At 59.6% G+C, this 20,385-nt stretch overlaps 1 protein-coding gene across 1 annotated transcript; it reads left to right on the top strand.

Annotated features, from left to right (window-relative positions):
- Window positions 1-278: 278 nt before the first annotated feature.
- On the top strand, window positions 279-15,811 carry EFHD2 (EF-hand domain family member D2). The gene is made up of 4 exons (XM_054579708.1): window positions 279-650; window positions 12,045-12,192; window positions 13,127-13,261; window positions 14,186-15,811. Exons 1-4 carry the CDS (start codon window positions 340-342, stop codon window positions 14,315-14,317), a joined length of 726 nt encoding a protein of 241 aa, XP_054435683.1. The 5' UTR covers window positions 279-339; the 3' UTR covers window positions 14,318-15,811.
- Window positions 15,812-20,385: the final 4,574 nt, after the last annotated feature.

The following is a 20,385-nucleotide window of genomic DNA, read 5'->3' as shown; positions in this document are numbered from 1 at the left end:
CAGCCCGACCGCTCCCGCTCAGCTGGCGCATTGGGAATGGAGATGGGGATGGATTTTTTACGGAAACCCCCAGTCTCACAGAGTAGAGGATGGCGGGCTTGGCGTCACCAGCACACTGCGCCACCAGCACACTGGGGGCCCAGCGAATGACACCAAGCCCGCGCGCAGCGCAGGGCCGGGAGCGGGGGCGGGGAGCGGGCGGGCCCCGAGGGGCGTAAGTCCCACCTTCGGGGGCGGTGCCTGGCGCGGGGAGTGTCAGGAACAGGAAGAGCGCGGCCAGAGGCGGTGCGGGCGCGCGGCGACAGGGGCCGGGCCGAGGCGAGCACCGCGCGGGCCACCATGGCCACGGACGAGCTGGCCAGCAAGCTGAGCCGGCGGCTACAGATGGAAGGCGAGGGCGGCGGCGAGGCCCCAGAGCAGCCCGGCCTGAACGGGGCGGCGGCGGCGGCGGCGTCCGGGGCGCAGGACGAGGCGGCCGACGCGCTGGGCAGCGCGGACGACGAGCTGAGCGCCAAGCTACTGCGGCGCGCCGACCTCAACCAGGGCATCGGCGAGCCCCAGTCGCCCAGCCGCCGCGTCTTCAACCCCTACACCGAGTTCAAGGAGTTCTCCAGGAAGCAGATCAAGGACATGGAGAAGATGTTCAAGCAGTGAGTGCCCGCCCGACCCGGCCCCCCAACCCACCCCCAGCCGGCCTCGGGCCCCGACCCCCCGACCCGCCGACCCCGAGACGCCCCGGGACCCCTGCCGCCAACCTAGCTCCCCAGAACCACCAGAGGTGGGGACCCTGCGGCCCCTTTCAGATAATCATGAGCTGCGGAGCCCTCCGCCCCACTTGGCGGATACGGGTCTGGGGATCCCGGCCCCTGGCACGCGACCCTTTCGCGAGGCGACGCCGCCCCCCAGGCACCACACACGCACGCACACGGAGTCGGGGACCCGCGGCTCCCTAGATAATCACGACTCCCGGCGAACCCCCGGTACCACCACATACCTGGGTCTGCACACTCCGGGTCGCTGGCCTAGGACCCTGCCCTGTTAGTGACACTCCTCCCGCTGCCACCACACAACGAGACTGGGGACTCCCGTGGCCTCCCTTCCAACCCCCAAGCCAACCCACGCTGGCCACAGCCACCCCGCAGCGCCTCAGCGAAGGTGACCATTTCCTGCACCCCGTGCCACACGCATTCCTTTCCTTGGGGTCTCTTCATTTCCTCTACCTGCCTCAGACCCCCCTCCCCCTCATCCCGTGCGGTTACTCGGCATCTGGTAGCAAACTACCGTCTGAAACCCTTCAGCCACTCCCACCCCGGCCCCCCGCTACTTACTGTTAGCTGGGACCCCAGCCTTCATCCCCAGCTGGTCTTCCTAGGAAAGGACCCCTCAGTCCCTGCTCCCCCCCCCCTCGCCACTTGCTGGCATGGGCAACCTTGCCTGGACGCCCCTGCCACCCCCGCATATGCCCCTTAAGGGTTTAATCACCTCGCATACACTGCCCCTCCCTCCTCTTGCCCTCACCCCCCACCCAGCGGCTTTGCCGTCACTGCCCCCTGCTTCCTCTCCTCACTCCCTCGCCAGTGCCCCTCCTGCTACTGTGTGCCCCTTCTGTCCCCACACAGGGTCCCAGGTGCCTTACACTTTCCCAGCTTCCCAGTTGCTCTCATCCCTACACTTGACTCCATACAATTCCACACCCTGGGTTCTGGGCAAATTGGACAAGGCACCCCCAGGTGGGTGGGATTCAGCCCTGCCCCCACCCCCAGCACCCTTAATATCTCTGTTGGGGGACTAGGGAGAAAAAGCTACAGGTCCCCTCTGGTCCATCCCTGGGTCTATCCCAGTTGGGATAGAGAGGGTCAGCCCTGCTCCCCTCCAGCCTTGCTGGGGCAGGGTGGTTGGGGGGGCGGGGTGGAGGTACACAGCCCTCCCACCTTTGAATCCTTCCCACTTCCTATTGCCTGTTGCCCCACCCTTGGCTTCTGGAGGGGACACAGCCCAGGAATACTGGTCTGGAATGTGTCTGGGAGGAAGGGGAACTGTCCTGGAGCTGAGTCTAGGGTGGAGGAGTCAGGTCTCTCTGCCTGAGACAAACAGCCCTAAGCGGAGGGGTGGGGTGCCGGGCCTATGGGCCCACCTGCCGAGGGGGAGGCGGAGCAGGCGGGGGAGTGTGTCTGCACCCAAGGCAGCTGGCTGTCCAGCCGGGAGGCCCAGGAAGGTGGTGTTTTGCAACCCCAGAGCTTGAGAAAGGCTCTTCCCATTTCTCGCACTTGCTGCAGCTGCTGCTTCTGCATTTGGCCCCAGCGAGCAGGGGAAGAGGTTTCTGGTTCCCAGACCTGGATGGCTGAGCGCCCATACTTTTCCAGGGGCCAACCTGGGGAAAACCAGCCCTTGACTCCCCTCTGGGCCTCTGCAGGCAAGTCCCAGGGCGTGGAGGCTGCCTCTTTGAATGCAGGGTCCTATCGGGAGCTCTTCCGAAGTTTCTTCCCAGCCGGAGGCTGGCACAGTCAGGAGAGCAGGCTTCCAAGGAGGAAATTTCCAGGATTTCCAGGAGATGAAGATTTCCAAAATCCTGGCAGGAATAGACTGAAAGTTCTTTGAGTTTAGGGTGGGTGTAACTTCCTCGCCTAGAACTTCCTGGTAGAGCCGCGAGCTTAGTTATTGCAGCCAAGATCCCTGTGTCGATAGTAGCAAGGCACTAAGGAGCTTGCAGACCCCTCCCAGCAACCCCAGCACAGGGCATCAGCATTCTTGTGGCGCGGCTCGGGGGTCGGGGCACAGAAGTAACCTGCTGTGATCCGAACCCCAGTCTGTGACTCCAACACCCATGCTCTTTCTGCTTCCCCATCGCAGCCACCTGCTACCACGTGGGAAAACACACGCCTCCAGCACCCCCTTCCACGCTCATGAGTGATTTTCTGCTCTGGGGACCCACTCACCGCCAGCCCGCTCCTTTCCCCTAGAGCTCTCCTCATAGGCTTCCACAGCATCCCTGCCCCCTTCCAAAAACAAAAACAAACAAACAAAAAAAAACCCCAGCTGTTTGGGAGAGCCTAGATACCCCGCAGAGAAGGGACCTGGGAGGCTGCAGCTAGTCTGCAAGGGGCATGTGGCTGGGGTGGGGGGGAGTCTCCAAGCTGCCTTTGCAAGACAAACTCACCTTTTACAGAGGCTGTTTGCCGTGGTAGTTTGGCGAGGAGTACTTTGATGAAGACCTGGGGGACCCGAACCCTCGAAAGCCCCCTCTTGGCACAGCTCCTGCTTGCCTCTGGGGCGTTGGGAGGGGCGAGGGGGCAGGAAGGGGCCAGGGAGCTGGACTTCTAGGGAAGGAAGTGCTGCCCGCGGGGGGCGGGGGACCTGGCTTGAATGGAGAGCTGCAGATTTTGTATTCAAGGAAACAAGGCTTCACTGTGCCAGCCAAGCCCAGCCCTGCCGAGGCCGCCTGTGAACAGCCAACAGCCAGGCTCTCCTGGAGGGCAAAACCCCAGTTTGGCTTCTGCTGCCTAAGTGGGGCTGCAGCCCCAGATCCAAGCGGGTCCCGATCTGAGGATGACAGCCCGGGCTCTGCTGAGACTTCCACCTCTGGCTCCTGTGGCAGGGAGGACGGAGCCGGCCCTCTGGGGAAGCCGTCCGCCAGAGTCCAGGGCAGGAGAAGGGAGGTCAGAGGGAGCTGGGAGCTGGCCTTCCCTTGGAGGCCCGGAGCCCGGGCATGTGCCCTGGCTCTGCCCCTGAGTTAGCTAGGCTGCCCGCCCTCCCTGCACCTCAGTCTCCCCATCTGTGAGAGGAGCAGGCTCTATCTGATGATTCCCAAAGGTCATTTGGCAGCGACCTTATTTCTGAGGGGCCCTGAACCCTTCCCGGCAGCAAGACTGCCTTCCAGGGGCTTCCGGTCTGTTTGTTCCATCTTCATCAGCAGGTGCTTCCTGAGGAGGGAGGTGGGGGAGAGAAAAGGGGGCTCATGAAAGACGGGCTCTCCGCCACCATCACTGGCTTCATGCCCCAGCCGTGCAGGGTCCAGTGGGACAGACCTTCTCCCCATTTTACAGAAGAGGAAACTGAGACCCAGAGGGTATAGTGATTTGCTTGGGATCACAGAGAGGTTCTTAGCGACTGAACCAGAGCATCCTTGTCTGGCCAGCGGGGATAGTGGTCCCCACGTCTGGCGGTGAAGCTCGGAGCTAGGTGACACAAGGTGCTAGCCCATGGACACGCCCTGTCAGTGGGGCCTGGACAGTCCTCCCTCCTCGTGCAACCTCGGGCTGCGCCCGCCACCTCTGATCCGCCCTCACCCTACCTCTCTGCCCGTCCATCAGGGCTGTCTCCGGATCCCTCCAGACCGGGGGGATGATGTAGCCCCAGAGAGCTTCAGGGGGCCCCCCTGGGCTGGCCCTCGCCTGCGTGGGACTCGGCAGGGTTTTGTAAGCCAAGCCCTGCCGGAGACGAAGGCAGACGTGTAATTCTGAACCTGCTGTGCAATCTGAGGACGATGCCCTAGTTCCCGGCCGCCCAGCCTCGTCCCCAGCCACTTCATCCCATGACCCCTTGCGTCAGAGAGGCAGGCTTCCCTCTCCTTTTTTGGACGCCTCTTCCTTTCCCGCCCTGCCCTCCTCCTCTTCACCTGCTCACACGCCCACTGCTCCCAGAAGGCAGAGTGGTGTAGTGGTTAAGAGCAGGGCCTTTGGACCCTGCGACCCTGGGTCTGAATCGCAGCGCTGGGGCCTGGGGCAGGACACTGCAGCCTTTCCGAGCCTCAGCTGCCCACCCTGGGGCAGGGAGAACAACGGCATCTGCACTCAGGGCTGTTCCGTCGTACTGAGCCCACTGCCTGGCACAAAGTCAGTGCTCACGAAGGTCCCGTCACCATCATCCCCAGCCCTAGCAGCGGTGGTTGTCTGGGCTGTCACCAAGGTAGCGCCGCGGGACCCACTGGCTACCTCCACGTACCGCCCACGGAGCCGCTGGCCTGCAGCGACCCTCTTGCTGTGGGCGAGTGTCAGGAACCCAACCTGAGAGCGTTTTCTCCTGCTGAGCAGACGCTCTGATCAACAGCTACGTAGGCTTTGATATGTAACAAAAATGGGAAAAGGAGTTCATCATCACTTAATTACATGCAAGGCAGGAGGCCGAAAAGAGGGAAGAGCAGAGAGCAGCTCTGGGGGGACACTCAAGCAGGGCCCCAGCACCCAGTGGCCACCGCCCAGTTGGGTGACGCTGAGCAGGGCGCAGGCTTCTCCCCAGGGGCTGCAGAACCTACCAAGCAAAGTTCTGAGGAGTCGGTGCGATTAGTCCTGAGCTTTGTGGAGTCCACCCCTGGACCTGGTCTGTAGGTGATGATTCTGGAAAACCTCAGGTCCGCTCCTTAGTTCATTCGTCCAACAGCTGTTTTGTTAGTTCCTGCTGCGCGCAAGGCCCAGGAAACTAAGAGAAGAAGAAAGTCCCTGCCCTCGAAGCTTGAAGTCCTGGAGGGTGCCATGGATGGGGGCTTCTGGAGGACAGAGGACAGGCCCCCAGGGCTTGAGATGGGGGGCTCCATGTCTCTGCTTCTACCTGGAGGGACTGCCCCAGGCCCATGATGCCCCCTGTTCAGTGGAGGCCCCAGGCCCAGGTGCTCCCGAGGGAGCCTCTGCGTGTTATTGCAGAAACTGAATTGACCTCTCACCCGCCCGGCAAGCTGAGTCCTATCACCCCCATTTGCCAGATAAGGAAACTGAGGCTCAAGGAAGTCAGGGTTAGAACCAGGTCTGTCTGCAGGGAGCTCCAGAGGCCCGGTGAGGGCTGTGTTTATTGGGCGGGGTGTAGGGGGGGCAGACAGAAGCCTTGCAGAGGTTGGGGGGCCGCAGCAGCCAGAGCTTGGCTGTCAGAGGAGGGAAGGTTTCCAGCTCGCCCTCTGCTCTTCCTCCTTCCCTCTGATTCTGAGTCACCTTTCTCCCTGCCTCGCCCCCGGGGCTTTTGGTTCCCCCTTGGTTTGCATGCCCACTGCCTCCTCCCTGCCCTGAGGGCTAAGGCCTGGCTTCAGCTGTAGGCAGGCAGGCCCTGCCGGCTGCCTCGGGGCAGGTCAAAGGCCTTTTCTGTGAAAGGAGCCCAACCCAGCCAGAGGCAGGAGTCCCTGCCACCTCAGCAGGGACAGCCCCACACCCTCCAGCCACGGAGTCCCCGCAGGCTGCCGAGCAGGCTGACTTCTGCTTTTCAAGGACTGACGAGAAGTGAGGGTTCCGTGCCAGGAAGGCGCAGCCAGCGGGCAGCCCAGCCCCCGCATCCCTGGCCAGTGCGGGGGGCCCAGCTCCAGCCCTCCTCACACTCGACCTTCCTCTCATTAAAAGGGCCACTCCGTTCCAGGCGCTTTTATCTGTTGAACCGTTTCTTAGCATTCTGTTAGATTATCATCACCCATTTCACAGATAAGTAGCCTGGGTCTCAGGAGCTTTACATGACTTGTCCCAAGCCACACAGCTCCTAAAGAGCTGAGACAGGATTTGAAATTGGGTCTGTCTGACTCCAAGTCCCTTGCTCCCAGGGGACCCCAATAGAGCAGCATCTGTGTCACCCGGGAGCTGGTAGAAATGCAGATGCTCTGCCCCAGCCTGAGCGGATCAGAATCTGCGGCTTCAGGGGGTCCACCGGGCGTGCACGTACATGGTCAAGGGCAGGCAGGGATGGAAGCAGGGCAGGGCGAGCTGGCGGGAAGCCCACTGTGGACGCTAGGAGTAGAGGTAGTTGTCCCTTCTGGGCCTGAGTGAAGTGGTTGAACCCCGCCTCGGGATGTCCCCAAGCCCTGACAGCCCCCTCCCCAGCGCATTGCCATCAGCCTGGGGGTCTCCTATTTGATCCCGAGAGCAACACTTGCGTGCGTGCCACGCACACCCTTGGCTGACAGAGGGCGGCAGGTTGCGGTGCAGACTCTGCAGATAGGACGAGAGGAAGTGGTGAGCAGCTGGGCTTTCCCCCGTGAGTCAGGCAGCCGTGCCGGAAGCGGGGGGCCGTGGGGGGCTGGGAGTGGGCACTGCTGGGCAGTCATCGCCCAGCACGTGGGCATCTACCTGCATGGGGGCGGCAGGCAGAGCCATGCTGGCTGTAACAGCTAGCAAGGCCAGAATTCTGTCTTCCAGAACATTCCTGCCCCAAGGGACCCGCCTTCCCATTCCACAGGACAAAGTGTAGAGGCCTAGGAGCTCCTGACCTCCCCCCCCCCCCAGACAGAATGGGGGAGGACCAAGGTCTGTGAATGCCGAGACCAAAGCCAGGTGGGCCTGGGGGGCCCCTTGGTCCCTAAGTTCCACATCTCCAGCTGCCTGTCCTCCTGGGGACTCCCGTGGGCAGAGGCCATCAACAAAGGCCTAGGAAGGGAATCAGAGGGAGAGAACAGGACTCCCGTGTGCGGCCGCGGTGACAACTCCGCATTCCGCCAGCAGGCTGCGGGCGCAGCTGGCAGGTGGGGAGGGTCGTGTATGAGGATCCGCTTCCTACTGGACAGTTCCGAAGCCAAAATGGGCTGCCTGAGGGGAGCAGTGAGCTCCCCATCCTCAGCAGTATTTAAGACACCAAGCAGGAAACTGCATTTGGAATCTGACCCTCACGAATGGCTAAATAAGGTAGCCTCCAGTAGTCCCCCTGCCCAGCCGAGGTTCCCTGCGCAGGGTCTGTGGGCATCTGGGCAGAGCATAGTAGTTAAAAGTGTACGTTCGCGTCCGCCTGGGATCGGATCCCAGCTATGTCCTTGCCAACCGTGGCCTCGGCCAAGTCCCTTCCTCCCTGAGCCTCAGCCTCCTTGTCTGTGTTATGGGGGTGTTTATTCCCACGTCACAGAATTCTTATGAGGATCTGATGTGAAGCACTTGCCCAGTGCCGGACACTTAGTAAGTGCTCAGCAAAGAGTAGGCACTAATAATATTCTTATGAAATGGGGACAGTCCTGGCCACTGTAGGAGCCAGCCACTGCCGCCCCCATGGCTCCTGGTTATCAAAGCCAGTGGGAGGAGGAGCTGCCAGCTGGGGGGACCTGCTTTTCCCAAAGAGCAAAGCCTGCCTGGGTGGCGGCCGGCTGCTCCACTTTCAAGGACGGATGGGGCGGGGGGGGGGGGGGGGGGGCAGGGCAGGGCGGAGTGGATTTTGTTGCCAGCATCCGGGGCGGCAGCTGCCGAGCCCTCCCTGTTGAGAACTATTCAGGGGGAGGCGGGTAGGAATGTGGGCACCGGGCCAGGTGCTGGAGAAAAGCGCTGAGCTCCCAGGCAGGCCCCAAGCCAGGCTCTCAGCCTGGCCTCCCCTGCCCTGCGAGTTTGAGAATTCGGGACCCTCCATGGGACCCAGAAGAAGAGGCAGCGCGGAAAGATGTCGGAATCTTGTGGTCTGCCGACAGTGTGACCATGAGCTGGTGGCTGCCCGCTCTGGGCCCCAGTGTGCCCACATAGCTTGAAGGAGATAGACCAGGCTGTCCGGGCAGCTTTCACGTGCCAACTCTTCCCCGGGATCCTCTGAGCCACCTGCCGCCTCAGTTCCAGCTCAGGGAGAGGGCGGATGGAGGGGGGTCTCCCCAGGCTGGAATATGCCTGTTCCCCAGCGTCACTCCCCTGTGTTACCAGGCATCCACCTGCTGGTGACACAGGGGCAGCCTGCCACTTTGTCACTTCCCTGCTTGCTGGGAAAGACAGGAGAGTAACCTGGGGCCAAGGCTTCTCTCTCCCTCTGCCCAGCAAGAGAGTGAAAGGCTCTGTCCTGCCATCTTTCCCCACCCCCCACAAGTGGCAGGGCCTCTGAATCAGGCCTAATAGGGGAAGTAGTGGGACCTTCAGAGGAGGGCGAGGTGCTGGAGGGACCCCTGGGTGGTCTGGGCCACTCCCTGCCTCCCGGCCAGACTATAGCAATCATGTGGGCTCAGCCATGCGCCCTCAGGACTGGTGACCAGGAGAGAAACTGGTGTATTTTTTATTACTGTTGTCACTGTTATGTGCAAAGGACTTAGTAGTATCCGGCACACAAAAAGTTCTCAATAGCCGCTGTTACTGATAATGAAATTAGCAGCTTTTAAGCACCTCCTGTGTGCTAGGCATTTTATAGCTAACCTCATCTAATCTTTAATGCCAGAGGTGGAGAAAGTAACAACATTTACTTCTATTACTATAGGTAGTACGTGTTAAGTGCTTACTGTGGGCCAGGACCATGCTAAGGATCTCTATTAATCCTTGATCCTGACCTGGGTCCTTTGACATCCATGATGTACATGGGAAAATTGAGGTTTGTGGGGGCAGGTCATTGGACCAGGGTCACACCCAACCAGCAGGTGGCAGATCTGAGGCTCCGACCCAGGCCAGTCTCAACAGAATTGATGTCATCACAAACTTCAAAGGTTACACCTTCAGGTTATCCCCAGGACTTGGCTGGCCCTGTGGTCCGGAGCCCGCCCCCATCAGAGCCCCTGGCACATAGTGGGGGGCGGGGGAGGGGTTGTCTCGAGGGAACAGCCTTCTCCAGTGTCAGCTCTGGGGCCGAATTCCCAGCCCAGCACCTGGCCTCTCCCTGACTTCTTCCATCGCCCCCGCACCTTGGCTATTGATCCCCTGGCACTGCGGCCTGCCCCGCATTGCCCCCCTGGGGGCTGGAGCCGGCCCAGGATGGAGCTCAGACCCAGTAATTGATCATCCCTTGATTGAGGCAGGCAGCGGTTCAAGCCGCGGCTTAGGCCACGGCCCAGCCAGGCCCTGGAGCTGCCAGAGATCAAGAAATCCAGAGCCCAACTTTTCGTCCAAGTTTGGACATTTTATCTGCACTTCCTCTGAAACTGAGCCACCCTGGGCTGCGGGAGGAAACCCAGCCACTTGAGCAGTAAATAAAGCTGAGCTCAGGAGAGGAGGGTGGGGCGGCGGAGAGAGTGGAGTGTGGGAATAGTAGGGATGGGCGTCCGGATCCCTGGCCCGCTGGTTACGGGGCTAGTGCCCTCTCTGCAAGCCTCGTTCCCTCGTCAGTCACATGCAGACATGCTACTGACCTCCCAGGATTGCTGAGTGCAAGGGTCGTAAGGAGAAAATGCCTAGCACGTAGCAGGAGCTTGAGAAAGTTAACTGCATATCATTATAGTGCTGGCAGCCGCCATTTCTGGAGCCAGCTCCCTGTGCCCAGTGCTGTGCTAAGTGCTTGGCATGTATGAACTGGGTCCTGTGACTGTCACCTTCATGCCAGGGGGGTCTCAGCCTTGGCTGGACGCTCAAATTGCACAGGCGACTGGGACCCAGGTCACCTGCTCCAGCCCTGGCATGTCGTTGCTGACCTTCACTGGAACCCAAGTTCAGAAGTGGAAGACACTCTGTTTTCCCGAGGGGCACTGAGGATGGGAGTCCCTGTGTCTGTCCCCAGAAAGACGGACTCCCTCGCCAGGCTGCTCTCCACGGGGGTGCGCCAAGACCTGTTGCTACGGACCAGGCAGCAGCCCCCGGCCCCGGCCCCTCACCAACTGGCAGGCAGGCCCCAGAGGTGAAAGGAGGGGCCCTGCCCTGCCCCACACAGGGCTTCCCCTGCTCTAAGTGGAGCCTGGACCACGGGATCAAGGCTGGCCTGACCCTCTGGGGTCCCACAACCCCCTACCACATTCCCCTCCATCAGCTTCCAGTCCAGCTATGGCCACTGCCCACAGGGACCGCTGGCCCGCAGGCTCCCCCTCCAGCCCTCTCACGTGGTAGGGAAGAAGGCTGCGGGATCCTGTGCTCCCTGCAGGGTTCCCAGTGACTGCATCATCTCCAGCCACTGACTCACTTGCCCATGAACTATTTATACCCCTTGCACAAATGCTCCGCTCAGTGCTCCAGGCAGCCGTCTCCGTTCTGCTGGCAGCCCCAGGGCCTGGGGCAGGGGGGTGGCGCTGGGCACAGAGCAAATGGGCAGGCTTATGAGCCCGACAGATGGGGGGTGGCAAGGCCCAGCTCCATCCTCTACTGCTGTGGGACCTTGAGCAGGTCACTGAGCTTCTCTGAGCCTCCATTATAAAGTAAGGTTATTGTGAGGTTTAGTAAGATAAAGTATGTAAAGTCCTGGCATGAGGACAGACATCCAAAAGTGGTTGCTGTTAGATATCCAGTCATGCAAAGCTCATGTATGACAGGAAGGGCAGGGGAGTGAGATGTGTGTTTCCTGGAGAACTCTGGTCTCCAGGGCATAGGTGTCTGGAACTCAGCCCCTGTCCCATTGCCCTCACCCAGCCAGCGTGAGGCCTCGGGGACTGCACGAGCTTTCTTCAGGCTCGGAAGGCCCGGTTGTGCAGCCTTGAGACCACACGCAAGCCCACCAGGAGGCCGGCAGGCAGGTGTCTGCTTAGCCCGATGCGAGGGCCCGGCCGGGGGTCAGGGTCGGGAGGCCAGCTCTGGCCGAGCCCTTACCTCGGGGAGGTCTTTGAGAGAGATGTGTGGAGTCCACCCCCAGCCCATCCCTGTCTCTGCCAGGCTGTTGGCGGTAGAAAGAAAGAAACCTGCAATGCGCAGGGGCAGAGACACTGTCACCGCCCCATTGCTGTCCCAGGCCTTTGCAGCCACCAGCTTTATCCCCTCTGCACAGCAAGCTCCCTCAACACGCCCCAGCCGCCTTCGGGAAAGCTAAGAGCGGCCCTCCCTCCTGTGACCGCTGGGCCCTGCTCTGTGACACGTGGTACCTTCTGCCTCCCTCCCAATGGGGGGCAGCGATGTCCCTGGAGGTGGTCAGTGGGTGCTGACGTCAGAGCCCACCTTCCCAATCCGTACCCCTGTGGTTTTTGAGTTTTTTTTCCTCTCAGCTTGTCCCTGTCACATTCACTACAGGGAGGCTATGGTTTCAGCTTCCTTTGCAGCAGTGCTGTTAGCACGTAGGAGGCTACCAGGCCATGTGGTGAGTTCCCCAGCACCAGAGGTAACCAAGCAGTAGTTGGGCCACAGATCGGGACTCCGCCTGGGCTGAGGTCCCTTTCAGATGTGCTAGGGTGACATGTTGGTGGGAGGTGCCCTTTGAACCCTTGTACTCTGGCTTGTGACCACTCCGACTAGTCCAATATGAGGTGCCAGGATGTCCTTAGGCCTCCCTCCTTGTGCCCGCAGGTACGACGCTGGCCGGGACGGCTTCATTGACCTGATGGAACTAAAGCTCATGATGGAGAAACTCGGAGCCCCTCAGACCCACCTGGGCCTGAAAAACATGATCAAGGAGGTGGACGAGGACTTCGACAGCAAGCTCAGCTTCCGGGAGGTGAGGCTAACCCTCCTTTATCATTGGGCAACATTGGCCTTGAACACGGGGAATTGTCCTTAAGTGAGAATGGCTTCATGCAGTGACTCCGATCTGCCACTGCCAGGCCGTGGACCCTGGGTGGGCGCTGGCAGTGCAGTGGAAGGCACTGTGCTCCAAGGGTCCTGAGGTGCAGAGTGGGAGAAGCCAGAGGGAAATGACACGATGCTGGGGCTCACGAGGAGAGGGGGACAGGCGGATGGAGTGAAATGCACTGTGGGTTCCAGAGGAGCTGAGCACTGGGGGACTTCGCCCTCGGGCCTCACTCAGTCCCCGCTCTGAGACAGGTCCATGGGCAAGCCTGCTATGCGGAGGAAGAAGCAGGCTCTCAGCAGGACCGGCCCCAGGCGGCGTGGGGTTAAATGCCAGGGGCGGCCCCTCCGGAGAGAACTGGCAGGAAGCGCAGAGGAGGCCAGGCAGGAGAAGGGTGCGGGCACCGCAGCAGAAGGGTTTGGAGTCAAAACAAGGGTTCAGATCCTTCCGTCGTTTTCTGGTGCTGAGAGCCAGTGTAGGATGTTCTTACCCCTGAACCTTCCTCATTCTGTAAAACGGGCACAATCCTGTACCTTAAGACTCAGTTAATGGAATTTAGAGTGAATTAGTTTGGAGAATGAGATAAATCGAGGCCGTGTCATCAAGACCCTTGATGGGAGTTGAGTGTGGACCAAGCAGGCTTGCCGTAGCCCCAGACCCTGGGAGGGCAGGAGATGGGTCCCCTAGTCTCCCGTTGTACAGATGGGAAGACCGAGCCCAAAGAGGGGAAGGAGAACCCAATCTCTGGCCTGTGGGCAACACCTCCTTTTTCCCCAAGGAGGCCGGGCTGGGTCTGGGTGCAGCCAGGGACGCGGGCTGTTCCCTCTCACCCTGACACCCCCTCTTTTTCTCCCGGCTGCAGTTCCTCCTGATTTTCCGCAAGGCGGCGGCCGGGGAGCTGCAGGAGGACAGCGGGCTGCACGTGCTGGCCCGGCTCTCCGAGATCGACGTCTCCACCGAGGGCGTCAAGGGGGCCAAGAGCTTCTTTGAAGCCAAGGTGAGGAATAGGAGGATGTGCACAGCCCAGGGCAGAGTTCCCTGGCCCTGGCTCAAGGATGGGAACGGTGGGGGTATCACAGGAGCCTGGGTAGCGCGAAGGTCAGCACCAACCCTTGCTGCCCCCGCTGAGGCTGCAGACAGGAGGTGGGGGGCTGATGCCCAGGCTGGGCTGGGCAAGGCCCATGGTGCTCCTTGGCTTCCGCCTCTTCCCATCCAGTCTGTGATCCTTTCTGGTCACCCGTTGCCCTCCCTTCCCCTGGGGTGTATAAAGGGTGTGTGCTCTTGAAAAGGGCCACTAATTCAAAAGACTAGGCCTTAAAGCGTACACCCAGAAATAGCAGAGCCAGCCCAGAAACGCGGTGGTTCTTGGGGCCTCTTGGAGACACAACCCGCGCCCTCCCCAGCCTGAAGTGTGGCGCCTCCTAGTGGCCACCTGCATGTACAGCACCCTCCCCTTTCAGCACACGCTTAGGTGGAGGGGACAGTGTGGAGCCTGGGTCCTGCCCTCCTAGGGTTCCAGGGTACCCACCTTTTCTTCTTTCTCCCTCTTCCTTTGTTAGCGAAGAACATTCCTTCCAAAGGCCACGTCCCACCTTCTTCGGGCTCCTAGGGTTGAGGGGATGTTTCAGGGTTCGTCAGTGGGACCAGGGTGCAGCCTGGCCCCCCTGGACAGGAAACAAGTTAAGGATGCAACATCAGAAGTTCCCACATTACAGGGCTGTGCTATGCAGCAGCCACTGGACGTGTGTTATCTCTTTCAACGAATCCCTGAGGTCAAGAGTTACAGCGCATTGGGCTCCAAATGGAGACACTGAGGCTCTAGGGGTGGAGCCCGGACCAAGGTTGGAGTGAGTGAGAGGGAGAGGTGTAGGCCTTGCTGGGAGGGCCCCTCCAGCCCTGAGCCACCTTCCCGCCACCCTAGGTCCAGGCCATCAACGTGTCCAGCCGCTTCGAAGAGGAAATCAAGGCGGAGCAGGAGGAGAGGAAGAAGCAGGCAGAGGAGATGAAGCAGCGGAAGGCAGCCTTCAAGGAGCTGCAGTCCACCTTCAAGTAGCGAGGGGCTGCGGCCCGACCGCCTGGCCCAGGCCCAGGCCCAGGCCCGGAGCCCAGTCCAGCCGGCGCGGGTGGGTGAGGGCGGGCAAACTGGAGGCCCAGCCTGAGTCCTCGGCTCTGTCTGAAGGGACCATGCTGAAAAGCCCTACAAACGTCTGTGATTGCAGCCAGTCGAGGGGTCTCACAGAGGTGGCCTGGCCTCTCCCTGCCCCCACCGCTGCTCCTGAGGCTGTGACCCCAGCGCTGGCTCCCTGCCTGGCCCAGAGCTCCCTGGCGTCCCTGAGTCCCTCTCGCACCCCTGGCTGTCCCCTGCCTGCTCCCGCGCTGCTCTGCCCGTGAGCCTGCCCACCACGCGCCCCCTCTCTTCCTCATGCCTCTCCCTGTCACCCCTCCCCCACCCAGAGGCCCTCAGCCCCTTCCTAGGCTGGGGGAGTGGCAGATGGCACGAACTGCGGCTGGCTCCGTAGAGTGGGACCTAAGGAGCAGATCGGAGGCACGAGGGAGCTCCACCCCCGCACCTGTTCCCCAGCCCCGTCCCTCCCTGCTGGAGTCGAGGGGCCGGGGAGAGGCTTCTATTTTTATGAAGGGACCCGAGCCCCTGGGACCCAGCCAGGCAGGGTGAAGGGACAGCTGTGTCAATCTACCTCACGAGCCCACACTTTCCCAGCCAAGCTTTGGGTCATGGGCAGGGAAGGCTCTGGGGGCAGAAACACCGCTCCCTAGTTCCCCAGGGACAACCTGAGGGTCCCAGGGGCTCTGCAGAGAGCAGCGTGGGGAGGAGGGGTTGGCCCCTCCCAGGGACGGAGACCGGCACGGTCTCCATTCTCCAGGAGGCGCCCAAGAAGTGCTTTAAGAAGCTTGCGTGGACCAAGCAGTGGGGACCAGGGGACCTCCCTCCACCCTTTCACACTATCCTTCCCCAGAGTGACATTAATCGCCTTGTCACCAGCGACGGGACCTATCCCGTCACACCCACCCCCCGAGGAAGCATGGGGACCCCAGCCCTCCCTGTGCCACCGGCCGGGTCCTGCACAGCTCCCATGTGCTTGCTCACGTGTGTGCGTGTCTGTGTGTCTGTTGTTGTGTCGTGAAACTACCCATCATGCAGTCCAAACAGTGGCCATCGAGGCCACAGTTATGCAACTTCCAGTGTGTCGTGACAGCGTCACTGCTTTTTAAACTCGATAACTTTATTTTAGTAAAATGCCCCAAGAGTCCATGAGACTCCCATTGGACTTGCAGAGGTTTATTTTCTTGGCCTTAGAATCTGCAGAGATTAGGAGGTACTGACCCCCGTGCAGCAGCCTTGGCCCTGGATTGCGTTTGCCTTAGCCATGCGTTTATACAGATGAATATAAAGAGTTCTTTTTTTGGCTTATTGCTTTTTTTTTTCTTCCTCTCTTCTCACTCCCCTCCTCCCCCAAAAAGCTACTTCTTCATTTGGTGGTACGATTATTTTTTTTAACTAAAATAAGATAAACATTCTATATTCTTAGGTGTGTGTGGTTCTTGTCGGTTGGTGCAGAGGGGGAACAGACTGAGGTCCCCTGGGTGCGAGGGCAGCCCTTGCTCAGGAGGCTCCCGTGTCGTGTCGTCTCAGAAGCCAGAAGAAGGGACTCTTCCTAATGGGAGAGGTCGAGTTTGGTGTCCACCCACTATTACCAGGCCCTAGTCTAAGCTCTTTATTTACATTAATTCGTTTCATCCTCACAACTGGTCCCTGACAGGGGTGCTGTTTCTTTCCCGGGTAAGAACAAGGAGACCCAGAAAGTCTCCCAGAGGCACACGGGCCGGGGCCCCTGAAGCTCAGCCCCGCCCCCAGCCAGTTCAGAGGGGACGTGTGTGTCCATGGGGCGGCTGTGCACAGCGCGGTTGCCGGAAGGGGCACCGAGACCATGTGTGTTCTGCATCAATGTACTCCGGAGCCCCCACCCACGCAAGACCCACACACAGAAAGGTACCCCAAGTCACCGCCACCACACAGGCGGCTGCGGCGGCGTGATGAAGAGCGAGCCAGGGTACTCCCTGTGTGGCTTTGAACAGGTCGCTCTCTCACTAGGTCTGTCTCCCGACCTGTTCGAGGCGAGGATGGGCTAGGTCCCCAAGGCCTTCCCAGCCCTGTGGTTTCCAGGTGGAGCACCTTCTCTCCCAGGTGCAACGTTGGGGCCCTGGAATATGGGCTTAGGGTGGGCGTTACTGCCCCCAGGTGGACGTGGGTGGTACTGCAGAAGCCAGGAAGTCCTCTGCCTAGGCTGAAGTCTCTTCCAGATTGTGACAGGACGAGTTGGCCTGGGGACCGCTGCGTCCTTGAAGTGGATTTCCTGGGGAATGCCACGCCCACATGCCACCTGATGCCACCACCATTAACGCTGAATGTTAGTTTAAGCACTGCCTTTCAATGGCCCTCCGAGAACATTGGGTTCCTAGCGTGTCAGACAGAGGATCCCGACAGTGAAGGGATTGAATTCATTCAAGCTGCGCACACCCCGCCCAGCCCGCCGGCGATGCCCGTGGGCCCAGAGCCCCCGGCATGTGAGAGACAGGCCAGCTGCCCCATGCTGGGGCCCCCGACCAGCAGGCCTCAGCTGGGAGAGGGCTCTAGGCCTGGTCCGCACAAGGTCCCAGGCAGGGCAGGGGCCACGGGTTGAAGAATGAAGAGGCCCAAAGTGATTCAGAAACCAAGAGTGAGAAGGGAGACAGCTCCTTAAAACCCTCACCCCGTCCGCTCTTCTCAGTAAGCCTCCCGCCACCCCCGACATTGAGTCCTGGCCTCCAAACCCCTCACTCAGCTCCCACGCCGTCTCTGAACCCCTACTACCTCCATCTGGTTTTATGGAAAACCTGCCAGCCCCCAGCCCAGCCCCCTTTGGCAGACGTCACCTGAGATGTAACAGCTGCCACCTGAGAGTCCTTCCCCAGCAATTAGCAGATAGGGGCCCCGGACAGTGGCACCTGCTGTTTTTCAGGCCCTCACTGTCCCCACCCCCCGCAGCCTTGGCATTGCTTCTCGGAGGTTGTCCGTCCCCTGAGCCCAGCCTCCACCAAGTCACCAAGGTTCTTTCTACATGGCAGCCTGACCATGAGCAGCTGGGGGACTTCGAGGTCCCAGGTCCTCGAAGGCCCCTCTCCAGCCCTGGAAAACACAAGGTTCGGCGGAATGGGCATGGGATGTTGGCCTCCTCACCCTCTCAAGCCCTCGGTCCATTCTGGAATGGGTAGACAAGGAATCCTTTCCAGCCCGCACCCCCTCAGCCTAACTTCTCCTTGTTCAGAGACGCTCCAAAGCATGCTCACCACCCTGCCCAGCAGGGAGCTCCAGGGAGCGAACAGGGTGTCAGTGTCTCTGCAGTCCCGGCTCCAGCACAGGCCCCACACAGAGGAGGTGCTCAGCAAACGTGGGAGGAGTAAGTGAGTGAATGAATGAATGGATGGATGGACGGCCTCTGTATATGTGGCATGTCCGTGCTTCCCAGTCCAGCCAAACAAGCGTCGCATCTTCAAGTACTCAAGCCAAGCCCAACCCCTCCAATTACAGGAAGTCCCCTCCCCCACCGCTCCCCTCTGAAGATACACACCAGCCTTCCCTGCTGGGGCTGCTGCTTCAGTCTCGGGCACCATAGCCAGGCAATCAGCTCAGCCAGCCACGCGTCACCATTATGGCTTCGGCAGTTTGAGCCCCACAGTGAGGACGTCCTCGGGCCCACTGCTCCCTGCACCGGGCGGGGCAGGGGGTGCTGATGCTCACCCAGGGGCAGCTCCCACCTCTGCCCAGTTGCTGCCTCTTGTAAAAACCCAGTTTTCTACCCAGCTGCCCCAGGGCACCGCTAAAGGTACCGCCAGGGCCCAGGAAGGTGCTCCCGATGATCCGACAAACATCCCCCAGGTCTCTCTCAGCCGCGCGTAACCTGATGTGAGGACCAGCCACAGCCACTGACTGTCCATCCGTATGGTGGACACCATGCCTGGAGCCCACGATACCTGTAGGGCCCACAAAAATGTTTGGTTTCTTTTCAAATCAGCAGGAACAAAGTGAATATAGCTTACACTGGTTATATTAGTCTTTATATCCATGCAGTCATAAAACATAATTTTTAATCTTTTTTGATCAAGGAAAGGGCCCACAACCTTTCTTTGATCAAAAAGAGCCCAGTGAGAGCCCAGGCTCCAGCTTTCTCATAAGAACCAGATGACAACAATAATAATCTTACGCAGTGCTTGCCACATGTCGGCCACTCCTATGAGGCAGGTACCATTTTTTCACCCGCATTTTATAGACGAGGGTGTGAAAACACAGAGAGGCTAAGTCTCTAGCAAAACGTCACACAGCTAGGAAGCAACGGCTCTGGGTTTTCCTCCTTCGGGTGTACGGTCCAACGCCAGGCAAGGCACTCAACACCCAGCCTTCGCACCGGAAGCAGAGTGAGGTGACCTCGGTTTTCTCCAGGGACCGTCGCTGCTGGTGCTGCCTTACACAAAGCGCCCCACCTGCTCCGTGTCTCAGAAGAAGGAAGCCCCCCTGAAGCAGATGCTGTCTGCGCCTTCCAGAGCCGCCATCAACCTTCTTCCCACTACGAGAGTTCCAAGAAGGGAACGATGAACGACTCTCTGGGACCATGCTGCCTAACCGCGTACTGGGGGACGTGCTTCGGCCAGCGGCCCGTGGCTCTGCAGGAGTCGTGTATACCTGGATGCTTTCTGTGTGTGACACTGGGGTGTGCATGTCTGTGGATCTGTAGGTGTGTGTGTGTGTCTGTCTGCCTGCACTCTTGTGTATCTGTGGACATGTTCACGTGGCTGCAATGGGCACTAGGAAACTGGTGTATCCCTCTGAGTGTAAATCAGCAGACTCCTATACAGGGAAGCCCCGGTTCATCGTTTTCCCAGGTTGTTCAAGAGAAACTGGGACCAAGAGAGGTTGCCCAAGGTCGGGGGTCATCCACCAAGTCACTGACTGAGACAGAAACCTGGAGTCTTATCTGTTACCTGGCTCAGTCCGTATCTCTGTTGACGATGTCAGTCCCCAGGCCCTGGTGGCCCTTTGCAGAGTTTGGCAACCAACAGCTTTGAGTCCGAGGTGCCTCAGGCAGGAGCCACAGACCGTCTGTCAGGACCAGCCTCTAGAACACAACAGAAAGTTGTCACGGCCTGAGGCTGCCCCCCACAGGCCCCCCCAGGCCTGGGCCCTGAGGCCACGACAGCAGGTCGGACCCCGACGCACACCCTCCCACTCCCGCACACTCCCATCTCAACGACTTTTACCTTTATGAAAGTTGACTGACTTTTATATTGAAAGAAGGACAAAGGAAAACTTGATTAATTTTTATTATCCAAGTAATGCGTGATTTAAAAAAAAGATTTAATGTATAAAATATGTAAGTTAGAATCTTCTCTAACCCCAGATAACTACCATTAACAATAGGATGCTTGGCATTCTGAATTTCTTTTCTGGGAAATGATTCCTAAGGTGCCCAGCATGCCCAGCTCAGAAGGCAACTTCTGAGGAGTACACGGATGAACAGAAAGAGGAGGAAGGGAAGAATCTAACCCACCAGGCTAAAGTCATGCCTCGGGGCACGTGGATTAACCAGGTGCCCCAAGGGACAGACTGACCCCAAGCTTCTGGGGCTCCAGATAGAACCTCTGGGCACACAGTGCTAGGACCCACATCAAGTACCATAAACCCAGATGCGCCATTCAACCTTGGTGTTCAAGTCATGGAACCTTAGGACCGAAAGGAGCCTAAGAGTGTGTCTGGTCCGATTTGCCCAGTTTAGAGATGGGGAGCCTGAGGGGCCGTGCAGGGAGAAGACCAAGCTGAAATCTGGCCAACCAGACACCTTGGAGGGGCGCCCACGCCTCAGCCTCTATCCACAGCCTGGGAAGCAGGTGCTGGAGACAGACATGCCCCACGCCCAGACAGTACTAGTTGAATGACGGGGAAGGAAAAAGAGAGAAAACAATGAAGAGAGGAGAAATAAAAAGAGATGAAGCTATAAAGACAGAAGGAACCGGGGTATTGCAGCAGTTTGAAGCCCCAGGCTGGTGTTAGATGCACTGACTTCCAATCCT

This window comes from Pteronotus mesoamericanus, unplaced genomic scaffold, assembly GCF_021234165.1.
Source record: "Pteronotus mesoamericanus isolate MK-2021 breed Mesoamerican mustached bat unplaced genomic scaffold, CSHL_Meso_final contig_557, whole genome shotgun sequence".
In the NCBI taxonomy this organism is placed as follows: Eukaryota; Metazoa; Chordata; class Mammalia; order Chiroptera; family Mormoopidae; genus Pteronotus; species Pteronotus mesoamericanus.
This window is presented reverse-complemented; position numbering and strand designations above follow the sequence as displayed.